Source organism: Carassius gibelio, chromosome A11 (genome assembly GCF_023724105.1).
Source record: "Carassius gibelio isolate Cgi1373 ecotype wild population from Czech Republic chromosome A11, carGib1.2-hapl.c, whole genome shotgun sequence".
In the NCBI taxonomy this organism is placed as follows: domain Eukaryota; kingdom Metazoa; phylum Chordata; class Actinopteri; order Cypriniformes; family Cyprinidae; genus Carassius; species Carassius gibelio.
Window position 1 is genome coordinate 4254250 of NC_068381.1, and position 22374 is coordinate 4276623.

A 22374-nucleotide genomic window follows, 5' to 3' on the forward strand; every position below is an offset into this window, starting at 1 on the left:
GATATTTTTGTTTTATTCTGCGACATCAAATACCCAATCACCTTGTGTTTTTCTTTTTTTTCTGTGCGTGTTATTTTTTGTCTTGATAAAGGAGGTTGCTTACAAGAGGCTGAGTTGGACTTCAGAGACTGTCTGGGACATTAGACATCACGCTGATTTGCTCAACAGGAAAACTCATACTTACTAGTCCACTTTCACAGCCTCATTGTTTTACATTTTTGCTATTTAAAGCTGCAGTAGGTAACTTTTGTAAAAATAGGTTTTTTACGTATTTGTTAAACCTGTCATTATGTCCTGACAGTAGAATATGAGACGGATAATCTGTGAAAAAAATCAAGCTCCTCTGGCTCCTCCCAGTGTCCTATTGCCATTTGCAGAAATACATCGCTCCCGGTAAGAAACAAATAATCAGAGCTGCGGTCAGTAACTTTATTTTTGTTCAAAATGTAGAAAAATATATATAATAAGCGAGTACACCATGAATCCATTTTCCAAACCGTGTTTTTAGCTTGTGCTGAATCACTAGGTTGCACCTATAATAAGTGTTTATATTCAGACTATTTTAGATTGCTTCGGGGATACCGCGGCGGAGTAACCCAGTACCTTTGTGATTCTTCATAGACATAAACAGAGAGAAGTAGTTCCGGCTACGATGTTCTTCCGCAAGACGCAAGCAGTTTTGTTTATTAACCGCTAGAGCATCAAAAGTTACCGTCTGCAGCTTTAACTCTTCTAACTCAAACTTTAAGGATTATTTTACTTTTTTTTTTTTTTTAAATAAAGTTGCTGAATAGTGGTGATGTTGAAGTCACGTGACTATGATGTATTACTGTAGTGATTACATTTAGTCTTAGTGGTCATAAAGCTTATTGTCTGCAATAATCTAAACGCCAATGGGAAAATTCTGTTGGGGTTCCAGGATGGCCTTCAAAAATATATCACTGCAGGGTTTGTCCTATATGGAAGTACAGTCTTAATTTTAAAAGTGGCGGTCTGGAAAATGTGTCAAATTTAATATAAAAACACAGCAGAAACCCTGTAAATTTCACATTTTTTATGTCGCAGAGTTGGTCTAAATGGTGTTTTACTCGTTTTTTTCCTGTTTTTATTCAGGGGACAATAAGTGTTGGCATAGATGCGACAGACCTTTTCGACCGATATGATGAAGACTTTGAGGATGTACCAGGAGGAGGTTTTCCCCATATTGAGATCAACAGGATGCACATTTCCCAATCCATCGAGGTCAGAATGTACAATTACAAATATTCCTTATGGAAGCCCGTTTCCTTCATTGAATAAAATATAAAACCCTTTTCGCTCACAATTCTGACTTTTTCCTCGCAATTTCGAGTTTACATCCTGCAATTTCTTTCTCAGAATTGCGATATATATACACTCGGATTTCTGAGTTATGAAGTCAGAATTATGGAATATAAACTTAAAATAATTTTTTTCTTCAGAACTGGACTTTATAACTTGTAATTGTGGGAAAAATAAAAATTTAATTTCGAGATCTAAAATTGCAATTGTGACTTCATTCTGACTTTTCTCAGAATTGCAAGATTATAAACTCACAATCGCGAGAAAAAAAGTCAATTTACAGTTTACGTCACGCAATTTACACAAAGTCAGAATTGTGATTTTGTCTGCTTCCATACTCCCTTGTGCTCTGTAATCATGCATGTTTATGTTTGTCAGGCACCCTTAACCACTTCAGATACCGCCGTCCTCTCTGGATCTCTGTCTACGCATGATGGCAATGGGGGAGGAAATATAAACCTTTGTGTGCGGCGTGTGACTTCAGCAAGAGGCTGGGGAGAGGTGAGACCCTTTCCAACACTCTTCAGGTTTTTTTTTTTTGGTCTAGTTCTAAAGTCCTAGTTTGTTTGTGTGTCTTAAGCTGGAGTTTGGTGCAGGGGACATTAGAGGACCTTTATTTGGGATGAAAGTGTTCCGTAACGTTACTGCACGCTGGTAGGTGTCTGTCTGTGTGTGATGAGGCTGATTTGTGTTTCTCATTTCTGTAAATTTACTTTCAGTTTTGTATCACATAGCTTTGTGACTGCCCAATGGGGTTTGCAGTTCTCCTCGCGTGGCGTACGGCCCAGTGCCACTACAATGATGGCCCGCCACCTGGACATGAACACTATGGGCTACCTGCAGTGGCGCTGGGGAAGCCCGTCTGCCATGACCACCAGCATAGTCAGGGACACCAAAACAAGCCACTTCACCCTGGCCTTGCAGGTGAAGCCTGTGCAGACAATGAAACAAAATTGATGCATTAAAAAAATGCAATCCATCTGTTCTCATTCCTGATCCTCAGCTGGGCGTTCCTCACTCCTACCTGATGATGAGCTATCAGTACAAATTCCAGGATGAAGACCAGACTAAGGTCAAAGGGTCCATTAAGTATGTATTTTACCTACAGCATACAATAGAGACGGGCAATCTACATTATATAGATTACAGTTCAAAGTGTGTTAGATTATAAATCTCTTATGCTCAAGGCTGCTTTAATTTGATCAAAACTAGAGTAAAAATAGTAATATTGTGAAGTTATTACAATTTTAAAATGTTTTGTAAAAAAAAAAAAAAATCTGTTTAAATATTTGAATATAATTTATTACTGTATGTAATCAATTATTTAATGTATTTTATTCCTGTGATCAAAGCTGAATTTGCCGCATCATTCCTCCAGTCTTCAGTGTCACATGATCTTCAGAAATCATTCTAATATGCTGATTTGCTGCTCAAGAAACATTTCTTATTGTTATTACTAATGTTGAAAATATATATTTATAATGGTAGGACCATCATTTTTGGCAAGTGCATTCATGTTTAAACCAAGAAAATAGTAAAAATCTGTACACTGTTTTTCAGTAAATTATAAGCAACATGTAATCAATTTATCTCTGTGACCAATAAAATATAATACAAAATATTAAGAATATCTACATTTCTATATATACACACATTTTTTTTTTTTACAAAACATTTAGAATCATGTAAAATACAACACACACTTTTGAATGGATGTGTGATCCAACTGTTAAATGTGTTGAAACAGGCAATTGTTTTGAAACTTGAAACTGAAAAGTACGTTAAAATCATTGCAAAGTTTATTATGCTTAAAAAAAAATTGTAAATATCAATTGTATTGCTCAGCCTCAGCCCTAGTTTTATAGCGATAAAAAGTTTTTACCCTGACTGCTCGTTGTTTTTGTATTTAACAGGACTGGGTTCTTTGGCACCCTGGTTGAATATGGTGCAGAGCGTAAGATTAGTCGCCACAGTGTTGTGGCCGCAACTGTCAGCATTGGTGTACCCCAAGGAGTCTCCCTCAAAATCAGGTTAGCACTGATTTGAGCTTAACCACAATAAGCAACTCGGGCTGTTCGTGGGTGGTCTATTTATGATGCTCATTTTCTTCTCTCTACAGGTTGAACAGAGCCAGTCAAACCTACCTCTTCCCTATTCACTTAACCGACCAGATTTTACCCAGTGCTGTGTTTTATGCCACTGTGGGCCCGCTGGCCATCTACTTAGCTGTCCAGAAACTTATTATTATGCCTTACGTACGAGCCCAGAAGGAACAGTGAGTTATTATCCATAATTAGAGGCTCTGAAACCGCCCATTTTGCTGAAACCCTTCTTTACATTACCTCAGTTTCTTTGATGAAGGGCCATGATTGTTTGGTTGTTTATAGGGAGTTGGAGAAACAGAAGGAGGTTTCTGCTTCAGAAATTGCTCGCAGGAAGCAAGAGGCTGAAGCTGCTGTGAGTAAAATAAATACATAGACAACAATGACTATCTCTCTCTTACCAATGCAAACAACCATTTATCAGGGTAGATGTGTTGTTTTCTTGCGTTACTGTTTCTTTGGTTTTCAGGTTTTGCTGATGCAAGAGTCAGTGAAGAGAATTATCGATGCTGAGGAATCTAAAATGGGTTTGTGAAATGCAGATGCACTTTTTTGTTTGCTTTTTTTATCCGTTCAGATACAACTAAAGCTTTTTCAACAGCATCTGTGTTATACTGGCAATTATCACAGAAAGTAATTTCCATTTATTTTTAAAAACGAACAAAAATGGCTTCTTATACAGTAATTAAAATTACATGTATTGTATATAAATAAGTAAAGCTATACAACTTTAAATATAAATTGAAGCACTTTTCTCAAACTCATTGGTCAGTAAGTAAAGGAACCATGTTGGGATATAACGATTAACCGTGAGCCGGTTGAAAATTGATTCAGACCGTTGAGATGCTAAACAAATCAAGATTAATTTAGGGGTAGGAGTTTATATGAATGTATGTCTGAAGCGAACTTACTGGCTTTAGAAAAGTTTAGATGTTATTTTTATATTGGTATTTTTCTTCTTGCCTCTGTATAATCCATATTAAAGTTCATAAGTGCAGCGCTGCTTAGTTTACAGCAGAAACCAAGGAAACGATCGAAAGCGCCACCTGCTGGCAGAGAGCGAATCTGTGTCTCGTTCAGCTCGTCTGCTATTTAATGCAGATATTTTTATGTAAAGTTTCACAAAACTTAATTAAATTATGCAAAAACAGAATGGTTTGACTTATGCAATCTAATTTAAATTAAAAAAGGATCATGTTGCACGTACTGTATGCAGCATTTTTGTTTGGATCGTGGTTAAAATGTAGTGGTTGCCTCTAATTTTTAAATGGAAAGAGCACAAACAAAGCCTTATGCTGTGTACACACCAAAAGATAATCAGGCTGTTTTTGGGCTGATTTCCCCCCTTCCGACAGTCCTAGCTAGGGCCCGATTATCTTGATGCATCTACAGATTATTTTATCAGATTTTCTCTTGGTGTGAGGTGTGTTTTGAGTGTCCGAACCCGATCGGATGAACGTCGGAGCCACCCCAAATCACAAATCGTTGATATTCAACATGTTTAATATTTACTATCAGACATCCTTATGTGTAGGGGGAACCCCAAGGACAAACGCACGCACGCTCTGGAGATTATCACGTGAAACTAAAAAATATTCAGTCAGAAAGCGAGATGATCACGTTTCACCATCACAATTATTTAAAGTTTATTTAATAAAGCAATTTCAAAGAGAATTTTCCAAGAGAGAACGAAAAAAAACAAAAACCTCTGTGTAATTTTGTGACCATTTTGTGACCTCTAGCTCACTCTGTAACTTGTACAGACCATGAGATTTTGCAAGATTTCCTGGGTTCAGTCGAGACTCTGGTTGAAAATCTGTTTGTGTGTGGCCTGGTGTCTTTATCACATCATTGCACACCACATACTATAGGAGCAAAACGGTTAAATCTAGGATTTTTTATCCTCATGTTTGTGGTCTAATCACATTAAGAAAATCTTGTAAGATGTAAAAAATCTTTTGGTGTGTACCAAACATTAGTTTTTGAATAAGAAGAGATTAATTTTATTTCTGTTACTTATTTGATTTGAGGTTGTTTTAACATTTTTTTAACAAATTTTGTTATTTACATTTAGCAGACACTTTTATCCAACAATAGAAGCAATCAAAATCAACAAAAGCGCAGTAATTTGCAAGTGCTGTATTAGTATATATTATTAGTTCCATTTCAATTTCACAAGGAAGTGTACAGTATTTTATGCAAGCAATAATAAAAGGACACATTTAATTCATAATTTGACAAATAATCGTTAAGAAAAAAAAGTTAATGATTCATGAATCAAATGAGTTGAGCGAATCGTTAAATCCCTAGATTCATGGTATTCTTACTGTTAAAAACCTCACGGATCAAAAAAAAAAAAAAAAAAAATTGTTTGTTGTACATTTGATTTTAAATCCTCTGGACCACTTTTTGCTGTGGGTACATTACCGTGAACATTTTTTTTTAGTTTTTGCAAATTGAGTGGAAACAATGGTGGTAGTCAGCATATACGGTTTAACATGGAATATTTCTTTAAGTGAACAATGTTTAATGTCATGTGATTCATGTGTTTTTATTCTAGGTCTCCTCATTTTAAATGCTTGGTATGGCAAATTTGTGTCCGACAATAGTCAGAAACGCGAGAGCGCAAAGGTCATTGATGTGACCGTCCAGCTCCAGTGCTTAGTGAAAGACTCCAAGCTCATTCTTACCGAAGCATCAAAGGTTAGACACGCAAACATCTACCAGTGCTTTACATCAATGAGCTGCTTAAACTCCTGCCAGGCGCTTTACATTCATTAGTTCTTTCTCATGTTAATCAGGCTGGCTTGCCAGGGTTTTATGACCCATGTGTCGGCGAGGAAAAGAGCCTAAAAATGCTGTACCAATTTAGAGGAGCCATACATCAAGTCTTATCCGGAGACACAGAGCCTCTTAAAATACCCAAACAATGTGAGTACTACCGAAACAAGCTGGGAATGTTGCTTGGCAAAAGATATCTTAAATATACGTGACCCCTAGGGGGCACTACTGTCACCCACAATTTGTATATCTAAACTAGAAAACCCAAACAGCACTCCCCTTTAAACTATTTAGACTGGTGTCCTGACATTTTATCCAACGCATCAGATTTTCCTACCCGGGTTTATTGCGCATCTGACATCAATATCGCGTCCTTTTTCTCATGCTAAACAACGATATTTAATGTATCTGCATTACTGTAAGGGTAGGTTTAGGGTTGGGGTAGGTGTAGACTTTAATAAAAAACGCTAACTAATTGGTAGAAAATAATATTTATTGTTGGTTTCCTGTAGCTGTATCCCTTCTAGCTACAACCGCGAATATAACACATAATTACTGTATTTGCAGTAGTGTAAGGGTAGGTTTAGGCTTGTGGTAGGTGTAGACGTTAATAAACCATAACTTTACATTAGCATTTTTCATTGTGGAATTGTACGACCTAATGTTTTAGTGAGAGGAAGGAAAATCTGAGAGCATAGGACAAATCGACAGAACACCGGTATATATATATCATATATATATATATATATTTTTTTTTTATGGGTTAAAATACAGTTGATTTAAAGATGATCTAAGGAAAGTCTGTTGTTGTTTTTACATTTTCATTCAGCTCATAGAATTGATTCGGAGACATAGGAGTCTACAACACTGGAAGAAAGAGCTCAATGGACATCAAAGGAACATAATGGACAGTCAGACATTAAGTGATCCGAAGGGCTGCTCCTCTACATTTCATGAAGTCACCCGTGTATCACCTTTGTGTTGTCTGTTTATCTCAAATCCCTGACATATATCGTCAATGGGTCGATCACGTCCTAACATCTCCTTAATATCTGGAGTCTTAACTGAGACTACCGATGAACCCCCAGAACCCATCCGCAGCTTGGATAGCTGTCTGTTGTCAGGAGGTGAGAGGAGGTCAAATGTCATATCACTCCATCCATTAATCTTAATGTTAAAGGGGTCCTATTATGCTCTTTTGCTAAATCTTGATTTTGATTCAGGGGTATACCAGAACTAGAAAAATTATTTTTCACCTATTTTACATTATTACAACACCTTCCAAGTCTGGCATGAACGGCTCGAATAGTTCCTGTATCAAATGAAGACACGCCTTCTTAAATACAAAATGTGCTGTGATTGGTTACTTTTTTAGGCTCAAACAGCAACATTACAGACTAACTAAAGTTGAAAAAAAGTTAAAACGCATAATAGGACCCCTTTAATACTGCGACTGGAAAGTATGGCAATAAAACTCCTTTAACAAAACTGTACTTGAAATGTATGGTTCAAAGTATGATGAAGGGCTGTATAAACGGTGGTTTCATAATACGTGCTGATACTGACAGATGTTTTTGTATGTTTGTACACTAGGCTTAAGAAAAGGGAAACTTATGCTCACACTGCCTCCAAAATCAATCCTGTAGAAGCTGCATTTAGTAGACCAGAGAATCATGATTTCATTTTCCTCCACGAGAAGTGTTATTTGGATAACACCTGTGTATCATGTTAAGTATATACAGTAAAATACAGTATTTGTATTTTAAGGTGAATCTCACAAAGAAATGTTTGGGTCATATTTTGCCTGAGAATGTGGAAAATATTAAAAAATAAGTGGAAAATCGTTAAAGGAACACTACACTAATTTCTGAATATGGTCTCAAGAGGACTGTTTCCAGGCGCTGCGTAATATCACTGCGACTGCTGCACCTGTGGTACGGCAGCAAAATTATTACACCGGAATGAAAATTATTACACCGGAATGAAAGCATAGTTCCTAGCCATATCGGCCTAGAACATCACAACTTTTCATTTTCTGCCGGTCTTCGTACACAATGTAACTACAGAAGAGTCAAGTTTTAAATAGGAAAAATATTGAAACTCTTTGGTCATTTTTGAGCGAGATGCTAACGGTCTAATCAGATTCGATGATCTATGCTAAGCTACAGCTAAAGTGGTGCCGCCAGACCCTGAGATCGGCTGAATGGATTCAAGAACGGTAAAACTCAACTGTTTGAATTTAGGGGAGATGGAAAATGAGCCTATTTTCAAAAATTGTGGAGTGTTCCATTAAATCACTTTGCTTATTTTAGTACAATCAGATCTTTTTATGTGCATTATATGTATAACAGTTGAGCATATTGCAAGCCAAGTTCTACTTTTAAAAACAACTCTCTCATTACTGTAATGTGAATATTTTAATTTCTGTGATGCATGAAAAAAAATCTGTATGCATTAAATTGATTTATTTAAAATGCATCACTGATTATGATATATTGTGTATTATTGTAGGTTACTGACAATTTGAGAAAAAGGTTTAAACAAACTTCCAAGAAATCTTAAAAAATAAGAACCATTTTTTAATGCTTTTTTCACCTTTAGTCTGTATTCAAGCCACATCAAATATACTTGAACATTATTTTCTCCAAATTTAAAATCCTTAATGAAGTCAACAGTATTACATAGTCAGAGCAGAGGTCCAGTGAATCGGATCAAGGTCGGGCTGTTTAGCTTGTTCTTAGCATCTGGATGTTTGCTTTGATAGCAACTAGCTTCTCCTGATCGGTTTTCTTAAGTTTTAATGACTTGAAATTTCAGCAGCAGTGCTCAGACTTTTGGATATTGAATAAGGGAACAACATGATATTAAATATCCATCATGTCAAATAATTGTAAAAAACCCTCTGAACACTCTATATATACTATATAACACACCCTTTTTTTTCCTTAGAGTGAACCATTGTGACATGACCATTTTGTTGAATTTTTTATTGTTTTATTATTGCTTTTGTCAGTAAGGCAGTGTCTACGTGATTTGAGTCTGTAGATGTTTATTTGTAACCGTCTTTCCAGTTCACCTTTCATCTGGGATATAAGAGGGGGGAAATACATTAAAATATCAAATTCATTTTGTTGTTGGAGTGTCAACAATAATCTGGAGTCTGAATCTCCCAGAATCCTTGGTCAGTGATAAATACATGAGCTATTGACAGACCATGGCATATTGTTGTTAAACGGCCTTTAAACATTCTCTGGTTTTTGCAACTCTGAAAGAAACTGGTATTACATTCCCGCCTGATGCAAAACCTTATCAATGTATTAAATTAGTCATCCTGAAGAGTCATTTAAATAAAAAGTTCAGAAACCTACACTTCATCTGATCTTTATGTAAATGCAATTTGGATTATGTTATTAGATTCCCAAAATGAAGTACTAATTACTCTTGTAATTAGAGTATATTACATTTTAAAGTGCTCATAATAAGATTGGTTACTTTTTTATGGATTGCATGGTTATTCATACAATGGCAGTAACATTACTTAGAATTAATTGATTCTCCCCAATTATACTTTGTTATACTTAATAAACCTGATTTTTTTTTTTTTTTTTTTTTTTTTTTTTTATGTTTTGTGGTTGTCGTTTTCATTTAATTCAAGGATTTGCAAACGGTTTCGTCCGCACCACCCCTTAAAATAAAATATTACTCAAAAGGTTAATATTTATATTTATTTCAACATTTGCATTTTGCATATTTGCAACCGTTCTCTGATGTGGGTTTATGGCCGCATTGACAGGCAGGTAAATAAATCAAATATTTGTATTTTTATTGTTGAGACCCATTTGCGCCCAAGCTTTAACTTCCTGGCTGATCTCTTTGGATGTTGCTTCAATATATCCACAATATTCCATCTATTTTGTGACGTGCACCAGTCCCTTCTGCAGCAAAGCATCCCCACAACATTATACCACCACCCCCATACTTCGCAGTTAGGATGGTGTTCTGAGGCTTCAAAGCTTCGCCCTTTTTCCTCCAAATATACAGTTTATCATTATGGCCGAACGGTTTAATTTTGGTTTCATCAGACCACAGGACATGTCTACAGAAATTAAGATTTTTGTCCCCATGTGCAGTGGCAAACTGTAGTCTGGCTTTTTTATGGTTGTTTAGAAGTAATGGTTTTCTCCTCCCAGAGTAACCTTTCAGCTCATGGTGGTACAGGAGGTTTTACTGTGGATAATGACGTGGTCTTACCAGTTTCAGCCAGCATCTTTACAAAGTGTTTTGCTGTTGTCCTGGGGTGGATTCGCACGGTTCGCACCAAAAAGCCTTCCTTCCTAAGCAGTATGATGGTTGTACATTCCTGTGTTTTTCATACTTCTGTATTATTGTCTGAACAGATGAACGTGGGACCTTCAGACATCTGGAAATTGCACCTAAGGATGAGCCACACTTGTGGAGGTCCACAATTCTTTTCCTGATGCCTTAGTTGATTTCTCTCAATTTTCCCATGTCAAAGAAAGAGATTGTGTTTCAGGTGTGCCTTTATATGCATCCACAGGTGTGCCACCAATTAACTCAAATGGAATCAATTAACCTATCAGAAGGTTCCTAAGCTCAGAATTGAATCACCTGGAGTTTCCGTTTTGTTTAAAGACACATTAAACTTAGTGTATGTATACTTCTGACTTTGACGAAAGTGATTAAAAAAAAAAAAAAAAAGTTACTGCAACTCCCTCAAATGCAAAAAAATATGTTCATATTTATTGATCTAAAACAAAAAAAGTTTACTCTAATTTAATGTATGACAGTAAAGAAAAAGTTTTTTTTTTCTTAAGTGTATGTAAATATCTGGTTTCAACTGTATATATATATATATGTGTGTGTGTGTGTGTGTGTGTGTGTGTGTGTGTGTGTGTGTGTGTGTGAACATGAAAAAATAACTTTTTGACTTTTGAATTGTCAATAAAATCAACTCTTTATTTACAAAGTTTCACAGAAACATCTCTCTTTCATTGGACTGACTGGAACAGTGCAAGCTCAAACTTTGGCAGTTCTTCTTGCACACAGTCATTCCTGAAATATCAGCCATACTACATAAACACATTGATTGTACAAAACAAAATGTACAGAACCATCATACATGATCCCATCATAAATGTTAAATGATAAAAAGAAGAAAGCATCAATATAAGCTATTCAATTTACAAGTTACACTTTTTTCCCACAAAACAATGAAAAGCTAGCTTGTTCATTCAAGGCCAACAAATTAACACCTTCCCAAACTCATCTGAGAGGAAGACAAAATGTTCCAATGTAAGAATTTAAAGGATATCCAGTTTTAATGTGCATTAAAAAAAAAAAAAAAAAAAAACTCACTGTGGAGACTGTCCACTGACTCATCATAAAAAAGGACCAGGCCAGTATCAAAAATTATCTGATATTTTTATGAACTATCGGCAATATTGGTCTCCTATATGTGTGTGTGTGTGTGCATATATGTTTAGAAAACATCATAGACAAAATGGATTTACTTTGGAAATATGGACCACATTTTTATGGCTTAATCTAAAAAAAAGGGATTTATGCTCAAGTATGCAGACAGCTAACATAACAAAATATTCATATTAAATTAACTGCAGTGTTTGTCTCATCTAAAAGAACAGTTCACTCTGAAGATGAAAACCTACTTGTAGAAGACTTGTATATAAAAAAAATGTCTTTAAGAAACAAACCTATGCTTTTTGTGATGGGAGTGGACCAATCACACATTTTTTGTATCTTAGCATGCCTATGAACATGAAAACAGACTAACTGATTATCATCCAGGTTAAACCGGTCCCAGTGGTTAACAAGAATTAAACCCTTATGAATGATTTCTCTGAATGCAAGCTCCGCCAGCAAGTGCTGAAAAGCCAAGATCTGTGGACCAGATAATAACACTTCAGTGTTTTGAATGCAAATATGACTACTACTAAGTAAACCTTGGCATTTCAGCATATGCAGGCAACAATATTCTTCCCTTTGGCAGTACATAGAATCTCACAAAACCTGACAAGAACATGCCCAAGTGATATTTATCCACAAAATGTGCATTATTACTATTTTCACGAGAAAACTATAAGCTAAATTCTTTCTTTCAGAAATTACAATATAAATAGAATCACCAGAGAACATACAAATACTCATGGGGTGAAATGTGACCTGGATGTGTTTTTGTGAGATTCACCCAGTAAGAATATCCATCCCTTCCCTAACCTGTAATGACTCACGTAATGATCATAATTAAGATATTAAACATCATCTTGGAGAAAAACAAAATGACAAAAAGATCAACCTTTTTAGTAAAACATTACATGCAAAAAATGAATGCCAGAAAATGCACAAATGATCAGGATTTATAAATCAAGAAATAGAAATGACGCATATAGTCTCTAATCACAAGTTTGTTGCCAAAAGTAAAAAATAAAAATCAAGAAATACTGTACCACAATGTAGCAAGAACCATTTCTGATGTTTCACTCCAAATCATCAGTGACTTTATCCAACAAACAGAACTCTTTCGCTCATACACATGTGGAGGTCTCGGAAAAGATCCACACAAAATGATGAGTCTAAACACCTTGAACACTAATATATTATGGATATTTCATATAATATACATACTTTGACAAAAAAAACATACTTTTGAAAGCTATGGGTACAAAGGGAAATCTCTAGCTACCCCTTTGTTCTTAAAAAAGTGCAATCCGACACCTCAGTCCCTTCTTTCCAGCACAACTTCAGCTGTGTACCATCACAACTGCAACTGTCTGTCTGTCCGGCAGAAATCTGCTCCAGTTAATGCATCATCCTAGTATTGAGTCCCTGACGCAAACATTTAGGAAAGTGAGAAATATTAAAAACACAAACAAAAACAGGTGAAGCAAGCAGGTCACTGATCCCTTCCACTTCTGAACTTGTTGAGTCTCGTTTTCAAGAAGACTTTTCTACGAGTTTCTCTTTACATGTGGATGAGCAGAACGAGAAGAGCGGCATCAGTCCAGAAGGTGTTTTCGAGAGCCCACTCTTGAGCGATTGGAGCGGCGAATGTCAAACTTTGAGTCTTTGCATCTCTGGCAGATGTACGTCTCGGGGACGTTGGACTTGCGGATTTTGGCACATGAGAGGTGGATCCAGGTGTTGCACTGGTTGCATTCGATCATTGCCCGCCCGGCGAATGGCTTCATGCAGAAACATGTCACTAGGTCCCAGGAGTCATCATCTGCAAAGAGAAAGACAGTCAATTTAAAGATATATGAATACAATTGTAATCTACTTTTGACAACTGCAGTCTTCAAAAGGAAAGGCTTCAAAAGGAAATACTTCAAGCGAAAAACAAACTGAGGTGACGTCACTTCTTAGTCAGAAACTAAGAACAGAATAATAATAAATTAAATAAAAATAAAGTAGCTGTGACTTTTTTTTTTTTTTTTGCAATTCAGAGTTTATATCTTGCAATTCTGATATTTGTTCTTGCAGTTTTGAGAAAAAAAGTCAGAATTACATTTTTATATATTTTTTATTCCCTGGCAGAAACCAAAAAACTGAACTGAAAGATGTGAAAAAAGCGGGAACCTCCCGCTCTCTCTCCTGAAGCCAACAAAAAAATGACTAAAACTGTAATTCATCGACTGGCCACTAGAGCCTGGCTGATAAGGGAGTCAATCCCATAGACCCCCATGTTAAAATGTCCAACTTTACAGCAGAAATAAAAATGTTTACAGCCGAGTACAAAAAATGATTTTGATCTAAATAGATAATTTTGCCCTTCGAGACAACTGTGAGGGGGTGAACTTTTTTATAACTCATCCGTTTAAATTATATTAAGCCTTAAAGTTCTGCATAATTAAGGGCGTGACAGTTGAGTGACAGGTGGATTGCTGCTGCTGACACTGCTGTTGACAAAGGGGGGCGTGGCTTCAGTAACCAACTCCTAGCTTTTTGCCCATTTTCAATGATCCAATTTTCGATGGCCTGTTCTGCGCACTGTGAGCTTCAAAAACACTCTTCAGAAAACTGACACTGACACTACGTCCATGTTTTTATACAAAATTTTTATAAAAGTCCAAATTGTGAGATATAAACTCTCCAGAACTTTCCAGAAAAGTTTGCTCTGGCTGGTAAACACCTTAAACTCCCACTTCGAGTTGAAAACAAAACTTTGATGTGTTTTTTGACGTTATCAGGGCCTGAAACGTCCTGCTTACCTGAATCCACCATGATGTCCTCATCATCCCCCGATCCATCCTCATCTCGAAACACCACCTGTTTCCCCTGACGGACCACAGTCCTTTTACCAGGAAAACCTTCTACCTTCAAGACTACTGCCTCTTCTTGAGTTTGTAAGGGCTTCTCGACATCCTCCCACTTTGGACTTGAGCTTTTAGAACTGTTCCAGCAAGGACGTCCCACATCAGGCTCCTCTTTGCATATTGCGGTGGCCTGTGAACCCGAGGCAGGTTTTGAACATGTCCCAGTGTGTGTTGACTGGTCTCTATACATGTCGGCGGTGGGTACGGGGATGCTAAGGTAATCTTCCGGTTCTTCTTTGATGGTACATCCATAATTGGATATCTCCCCTTCGAAACTGGTAGAAGTAAATGGGAGTAAAGATCTCAATTCCTCATTCTTACACTTTCTCAGCTTCTTCTTCTTTTTCACCTTGTCGGCTTTCGTTCGACCCTCCAGCAGAAGACCTGCTGATTTCGGACGCTTCTGAGGCTCTGAATCCTCGCTCGTGGGTCTTTTGAATCCAGCGAAGCTCTTGCGGTTTTTCGGCGGGGGCTCGTCCGGAGATGAGAGGCCGCAGCCCAGCCTCTGGTTCTCCCATCCGTCGCTGTCTGCAGTGCTGCCGGTGCTGTTAGGAGGACTACAGCTGTTCCTCAAGTGCGCCTCCTGTGGATAGCGATTGAAAACACTCATTTAACCACTATTTTAATGAATTTCTTGAATTAAAATATCGGTCTGAAGTCTGAAGATGAACAAACAGTGACCGAACAACTTCACTGCATGTTTCAAGAAGACTTATGGTGAAATTAATAAACAGAAAATCATCCACATCCACGAATCCTGCTGGATATGGTGCAATATTTATGACAAGAAATGCAGACCACAATGGTGCAAGATGAAAATGCCTACTTACATTAAATAAAGATCTCTAAGATGGAACATTTGACATCTGGCAGTATGAGAAAGGCTAAATAGAAAATATAGTTCCTTGCGGACCTGAATCATTCATAGGTGCATGGAATAAAAGTTCAGTATAAACTTGAAAATATGTCTAAATCCCACACACTACTCAAACTTGCATCATTATGGAATTTTACTACAAACATTTCAGTCAAGTCTGAGTGAGGTAGGCAAACTGACTGTAATATTGCTAATAATGATGCAAGTTCAGCAATGCTAGATTTAGAATTTTTTTTTAGTATGATAAAGGCTAAAATGTAAGAACATGCAATCATGAAAATTTCCAGCATTTTTTTTTTTTATTAGATCAATGACCAGTTCAGTTCAGCAGCACTAAGTACCAAACAATAAACTAAATCACCAAGTAAAACACAGGATAATCAGTACTTTAAGGGATACCTCACCCAAAAATAAAAAAGTGATGTTTATCTGCTCACCTCCAGGCATTAAAGATGTTAGGTGACTTTGTTTCTTCAGTAGAAAACAAATGAAGATTTTTAACTCAAACCGTTGCAGTCTGTCAATCAAATAATGGAAGTGAATGGGAATCACGGCTTTGAGAGTCAAAAAGAAAAAGAAAACGTGACGTGTCTTCTTCTTGCTTTATGGCGGATCACAGACTTATAAGCATTACCGCCACCTATCTTTTAAATTGACCATTGAAACTATCTACAATCTCAAAGAAGTGTCAATGGTCCACTTGAGAGATAGCTTGCGTTAATTAACTTATAAGCAGGGGTGCACATACGTAACAAAATAATAAAAGCGCTTTGTAAATAAGGTCAGAGCCCACGTTTGGGTACTGACATGGTTGACCGCTAATGCACAATTACCATTTCAGATTGACAAATGGTACTATATAACATTTATATTCAAATATTAATTTACTGACGCTCTACAGTTGCCAGCATTAAACCCGGAAGTGCATATACTTACTTGCCAGCAACCTGCCAAAATAAAAGCTTACTGATTTTCCATTTGAAAATGATGAAAGTTCAAATTAAAATAATAATACCAAATATTAGCATTTTATTTGTAAGTTTACTATAAAATAATTGCATTTATATTTAATACTCCCTTTTTATTTAAAAATATAGTATTATCATACTTTATTGTTTAGTTTTTTAAATGTATATTTTAAAAAAAAAACTAAAATTGCAATGATATTGTCCCTATAATTAATTTATTTTTTTATAGTTATATTTGGTAGTTCACACTATGTGCAATGTGAGGACCAAACCAAATCTCCAGATTCTCATATAAGAACAAGGCTGAAAAAATGATGTGCACCCCTGCTTATAAGTCTGCCGTAAAGCAAGACGACGACGCATCATGTGTCGGCTGCTGAGAGCACACTCAAAGGTAAAAAAAAACTACATAAATACTGTTAAGTTTTTTACGGACTGCTCATTTCGTGTATTTAAACATCAATGTATCATCATGAGCCGCATGGTTTAATTTGGTTTTGTGTAAAGCCGTGATTCCCATCCACTTCCATTATATGGTTGACAGACTGCAACGGTTTGAGTTAAAAATCTTCATTTGTGTTCTACTGAAGAAACAAAGACACGTACATCTTGGATGCTCTGGGGGTAAGCAGATAAATATCAAATTTAAATTTTGGGGTGAACTATCCCTTTTTATCCTTTAAATAACATGAAAACCAGCATAAAGTGTCTATTACAAACCAGGGTAAGAGAAGCAAAGTGGCCAGGAAAGCTTGTAGAGTCACTTCTAAAATGGAGAACTACCACCTAAGAGAAACAAATTACTGGTCCTCAGAAATACAAGCATCTGCACAAATAAACTGCACTCTGTAAAAGTAAAGCACACAAATGTCAGGTTCATGAACTGTTTGTTCAGAGAGTTCAAAACCTCCCCCTCATTTCGCTGTCAAACCGTAATCAGCTTTCTTGGTCACAGCTAATGAGCTCAGAAGCACATGGATCCCACATCAGTGGTGGATTATTTTGGTGAATTTCTCACAGGTCAATCTCAGTCTACCCTTACTACTGTTTAAACCCTCATATACTGTTGTTTTTTTGTTTTTGTTATTAAAGCCATCATTATTCATGTGCTATGAAGGGCTATGTCTCATCTGTGCTCAGTAGCCTGTGGAAACAAAGCAAGTAGTAAGCAAATAAATAATAATGTGAGACTGAATTAGAGGAACTAAATAATCAAATTATCTTTCTGAAAACATTTAAATTAGCTGAAAGGAAGCAAAAAGACATTATGAAAGCACTAGCTGTTCCAAAACATAGTGAGCTGCCTACCTAGACATCATTTTAGACAACATGCATCTGTTGATGTGAAAGCTTTTTTAAAAACAAGATATCTTCAGAAAGAAAGGCACCCCCAGAAATGCATTGTAACAAGCTCAATAAATTGGGAAATTTCTAATAAGATATTGGCAAACGTACATTTGTTGATGACCAATGCTCAGATGACAACATGGAAACCAGATTACAAACCAAATTGTCAAAAAAAGACAGAAAAACAACAACTGAATTTTCTTCCAGTACCGATCACTAAACTGAATCAACTGACTTGAACTGAATAGCAAAACTATTGTCTGAAAATGAACCTGATTTATAACTGATGAACTTTAGCTACTGAATGAGCTGAATAGTGACACTTCAGTTTATTTAAACCTGCTTTACAGCAGAATTAGAATTTGTCTCATATTCAATGACATTTGCATTATTGATTCAATGGATATTTTCCAGTAAAGCTGCTTTGAAACAATCTGCATTGTATAAACCACTATATAACTACAGATAACTTGACCTGGGTTTTTACTTATCCCTCAAAAATCTCACAACCCTCTCCCCCAAGCTCTTGTCAATGTGGGCATCTGTTGGTGTTGCAGCTTCCGCTATTTTGTTGTTGTTCCATCTCTTTAGTTTTGTTTTCCATTGTGGAACAACAGCCTGGGATAGTGTTGTCACCTTGTGGAACAACTAATTAGGGCAAAACCAATGCCCATGTGCAACCTGTGCATACAGTACACGCATACCATTCTGGTGACGAAATTTGCGTTATGCACATTGTACACAGATCCTTGTGTATGCGTAAAAACCAAAGTATACTATGGCCTTTAGAAGGCAGCTCACTGGGTTTTGGAACACTTGGGGTCATTATCGGCCCCCATGCATATCCCTGCAACAGAGTTGCCTCGATTTAGCCTCCATCCATTTGAAGGATCCATTAAAGGGAAGACCTGAAACTGAAGTGTTTGTGGATGCACACACACTGCTGTTGTGAAGAATGGCACTTAGAGACAGGGTCTGAGATGAGAATGGAGGAGACTGGAGTGGCCCTCTTACCCTGGGAGGGAGGGCTGAGGTTTTTTTGGAGGGTGGTTGTCTCTCAGCGGCCGTGACATAAGAGCCACCACCATTTCTGTGGATCAAACAAGAGCATCAGCAGCAAACCAGCTCATAAGAGGCATGCCACCAAAAAAAAAAAAATCCCATGAACACCCAGTGCTACAACACTGCCAAGGATAGGAAACTCTGGAGGTGAAGTGTCAGAGCGATCTTGAGGAAAGCAAGGCCGCTTCACCCTGCAGCACTTTCTATCAAATGTACAAACACAGTGAGTAGCATTTTTATGACGATCTCCTCTCAGTTACATCACTAAGACAAGACAATACTCACCTCCTGTGGGTAAGGAATATAACCGGCATATGCAAGCACAAAAGTGCAGAACTTGTTGAAATCTTCCACTGTCCGTTTCCGCTTAAATGCTGAACTGTAGCCCTGCAATAAAAACAACATCAATAATGACATTACAAAAACAGGTAGTCCCACCCTAAACACATGCTATTGGCTGAGTCACTGACGCTTTTTTTGTTGTTGTTGTTGTTTTTTTAAAGTGTTTACAGAAGAATCAACATAGAATGGTTTACTTATTGACTACACAAGGTTAGAAATCAATGGTATATGTTTAAGCCATCAGGATGCATATCATAATTTTAAAATAATCATATAGCAGGATACCTGGTGAAAGACTACATGGCCTTAAATTTGCAAAAAAAAAAAAAAAAAGCTATTCAAAAGTTTGGGATCTGTATAAGATTTTTATGTGTTTAAAAGAGGTCTCTTCTGTTCATCAAGGCTGCATTTATTTGACCAAAAGAATATTACCATTTTAAATAAAGTAAAATAATTTAAAATATCATTTATTTCTGTGATGCAAAGCTGAATTTTCAGCATCATTACTCCAGTCTTCAGAGTCACATGATCCTTCAGAAATCATTCTAATATGCTAATTTATTGTCAGTTTTGGAAACCGTTTTAATGCTTACTTTTATTTTTATTTATTTTTTTACCTGTGATTTTATTAATTTAACACATTGATTTCACATTGATAACAATGATTTCTGAAGGATCATGTGATACTGAAGACTGGAGTAATGATGCTGAAAAATTCAGCTTTGATATCAGCAATAAATTACATTTTAAAATATATTAAAATGGAAAACCATTATTTTAAATTGCAATAATATTTCACAACATAACTGTTTTTTTCTCCTGTAATTCTAATCAAATAAATGCAGCCTTGATGAGCAGAGGATACTTCTAAAAAATCTTACTGATCCCAAACTTTTAAACAGCAGTGTATACACACACACTTAAATCTCTAGTCTCTGCTTTACTTTTTCCAGTAGGAGGCTGTAAGAGACAAGCTGTGTGCGCGCGCATGCGCAGTGGCGCACTGGCTTTCTCAACTGAGCGAATATTCGACATTGACAACTACGAGAAAACGACACATCACCGTAATTATTTACACGATCGACAACAATGTAACATACCACAATGCACATAAACGCCGTCTGCTTCGACAAAACTACATGTTTGGTGTAAAAACGTATTTAACAATGTGACCGCACATTAAAAGGCTTGTTTAGCAACTCGATGCACACCAACAAAACACTTAACAGCCCAAACGAGAACGAAAACGAACGGAACAAAATAAATCCCTAATCAAAGTTGTGAAAACGATGAGGATAAGCCGAAAACGACTCGGATCTTCTTTAATTAAATAAAGCTAAACCGCATCTAATGAACTGATGAGTTAGCAAGCCATTGCTAATGGGATCGCCTAAAAACAATGCCACTATCTCTTCCTTTCACGATTTTAGTTAATTCTAAGAGGCCAAACTAGTAAAAAATTAGTAAAAGTACTAAAATAAAACATGTAACGTTATTTATACCTTTTCGATGTGATGATCACATATTGCGTAACCGTTTACGTTACAGTGTTTAACAAGGAAATCCTATTTTGAGCTAACATACTATATGCGCATGGAGGATTCATCGAAGCATATATTAATGCAGAATTACTGAAAAGACGGGCATAATCTGAAATAACATTAAATGAAAAAATCAAAATCTTTTTACCTGTGTGTCAAACGGACAAGTCGTTGAGCTGTTGTCCATTTCTGTAATGTAAAAAAAAAATCCGTTTTAGTTTACGGTCATATTTTATACCACATGCGATTCACATAATGACAAATATGACTTCAAAACAGCGTTACAATAACACAAAACTAACGTTACAATTAAATCAAGTTTCCTGTTTTGATGTACTAGCTATGACATCTGACTGTATCCAACAAGTTAAACGCCTTAAAAGCTGTTGAGTTCATCAATCACTAAACAGAAAAAACTTGTCAGACAAATTTAAGTTTTAAAAAGGAATTTATGAGAGTGTATAATGCACAGAAACACGTCACTTATCTCCACACCTAACGTTACACAAACTGCAAAAACAGATATAACTCTTTTGACTGCTTAATATATTCCTCTCGACAGATGTGATTTGACTCAAATAAATGATTTATTATGTTTTCGGATTCTTTTATTAAATAAACTACGCTTTTTATTCTTTTTTTTGATGGGCAGTCCTCGAGCTCTGTTAGCCTGCTAGCACTACAGACCTGATATATTATGTTTAATAACACTATATTGACCATTACACCCCAATTACGACAGATATAAACGATTACACAACTAAATCCCCAACTACCTTGAATTGTAATGTCTTTAAACAAAACTTAATCCACTTTTTTCCTCCCCTTGGTAATTGGCTAGCCGTCATGCTAACATTGTTGTGACCGATGTTTGTGTTTATGGTGTTTTATTCACGTTTACCTGCTGCTGAAACACAGATAGTGGACCACTCTACGGTAAAGAGGCGGATAATTATCCTGGATCGAAAAACAGGCGATGACAGAGGCGGTAGTGATGGAAAACAGTGATGATATATGACCGAATGTGATGAAGATTTGATGGGTAAAACCCAGACCGACAGATCGTCTCATCTGCCAAAATAAAAGTCCCATATTGCATTCATAATGAATCACCCATCTATTGCATTGAATTTTAGACAAGAAATTTACTTCAGTATATTTATTGATCTAAAATTGTATTCATATAAATATATCAAATTTAATCAGATATCAGATATGGTTGTCAAAAATTATAAATAAATTAAATAACTGCTTCAAAGTTTACAGCATCTGAGATGAAATCGTGATAATCATTAAATGACAAGTAAATATATTATGATGTTTCCAGTTATGTGTTAAACTATAAACTAAAATTAGCACTTTCAAATATCATAGGCTTTTTTCAAATTACAAAAACAGTTTCTGGAAAAGAACATCTACTACCGTTAATAACTAATTATTATAGAAACATTATTACTCAGACAGTAATTAAAAGATTTCCAATATCTATCAAACCACCAGTAAAGAAGATGCATCTTCCTACCACATATAAATGTGAGTACAACATACATATTCTTGGAGAATACTACAAATATTACATTTCGGATATAAATCAAACAAAACAAAAGATAAACATGAATGAGTAGTAAATATATGAATATTATTACGTGCTAGCTTTATTATCTTTAAGCTCATCTAGGGGAA

The 22374-nt window shown here is 36.1% G+C and overlaps 2 protein-coding genes across 2 annotated transcripts in view; one reads left to right on the forward strand and one right to left on the reverse strand.

Moving 5' to 3' along the window:
* Positions 1 to 9570, forward strand: part of LOC128022075 (dnaJ homolog subfamily C member 11-like) — a 14491-nt gene extending 4921 nt beyond the window's left edge. Inside the window, exons 5-16 of the mRNA XM_052609307.1 lie at positions 1114 to 1242; positions 1699 to 1821; positions 1901 to 1974; positions 2055 to 2244; positions 2324 to 2409; positions 3234 to 3350; positions 3440 to 3595; positions 3708 to 3777; positions 3892 to 3949; positions 5983 to 6125; positions 6224 to 6353; positions 7033 to 9570. Of these exons, the coding sequence (XP_052465267.1) occupies positions 1114 to 1242; positions 1699 to 1821; positions 1901 to 1974; positions 2055 to 2244; positions 2324 to 2409; positions 3234 to 3350; positions 3440 to 3595; positions 3708 to 3777; positions 3892 to 3949; positions 5983 to 6125; positions 6224 to 6353; positions 7033 to 7058 (1302 nt within the window). The 3' untranslated portion in view covers positions 7059 to 9570. The remainder of the gene's footprint in view (positions 1 to 1113; positions 1243 to 1698; positions 1822 to 1900; positions 1975 to 2054; positions 2245 to 2323; positions 2410 to 3233; positions 3351 to 3439; positions 3596 to 3707; positions 3778 to 3891; positions 3950 to 5982; positions 6126 to 6223; positions 6354 to 7032) is intronic.
* Positions 9571 to 11159: 1589 nt separating this feature from the next.
* On the reverse strand, positions 11160 to 21753 carry LOC128022076 (PHD finger protein 13). The gene is made up of 5 exons (XM_052609308.1): positions 21593 to 21753; positions 20840 to 20880; positions 19094 to 19195; positions 14450 to 15137; positions 11160 to 13464 (listed from the first exon to the last, which is right to left on the reverse strand). The coding sequence occupies exons 2-5, from the start codon at positions 20876 to 20878 to the stop codon at positions 13238 to 13240; spliced, it is 1056 nt and encodes a 351-aa protein (XP_052465268.1). The 5' UTR covers positions 20879 to 20880; positions 21593 to 21753; the 3' UTR covers positions 11160 to 13237.
* Between the last annotated feature and the right edge of the window lie 621 nt (positions 21754 to 22374).

Bases quoted from the DNA above. Each gene is read 5' to 3' on its own strand.
- LOC128022076 (XM_052609308.1), bottom strand. From the start codon at position 20,878: ATGGACAACAGCTCAACGACTTGTCCGTTTGACACACAG. The intron at 15,138-19,093 runs GTGAGTATTGTC...CGCTATCCACAG, and splicing joins ATATTCCTTACCCACAGGAG to GAGGCGCACTTGAGGAACAG. The intron at 13,465-14,449 runs GTAAGCAGGACG...TTCTCTTTGCAG, and splicing joins GGACATCATGGTGGATTCAG to ATGATGACTCCTGGGACCTA.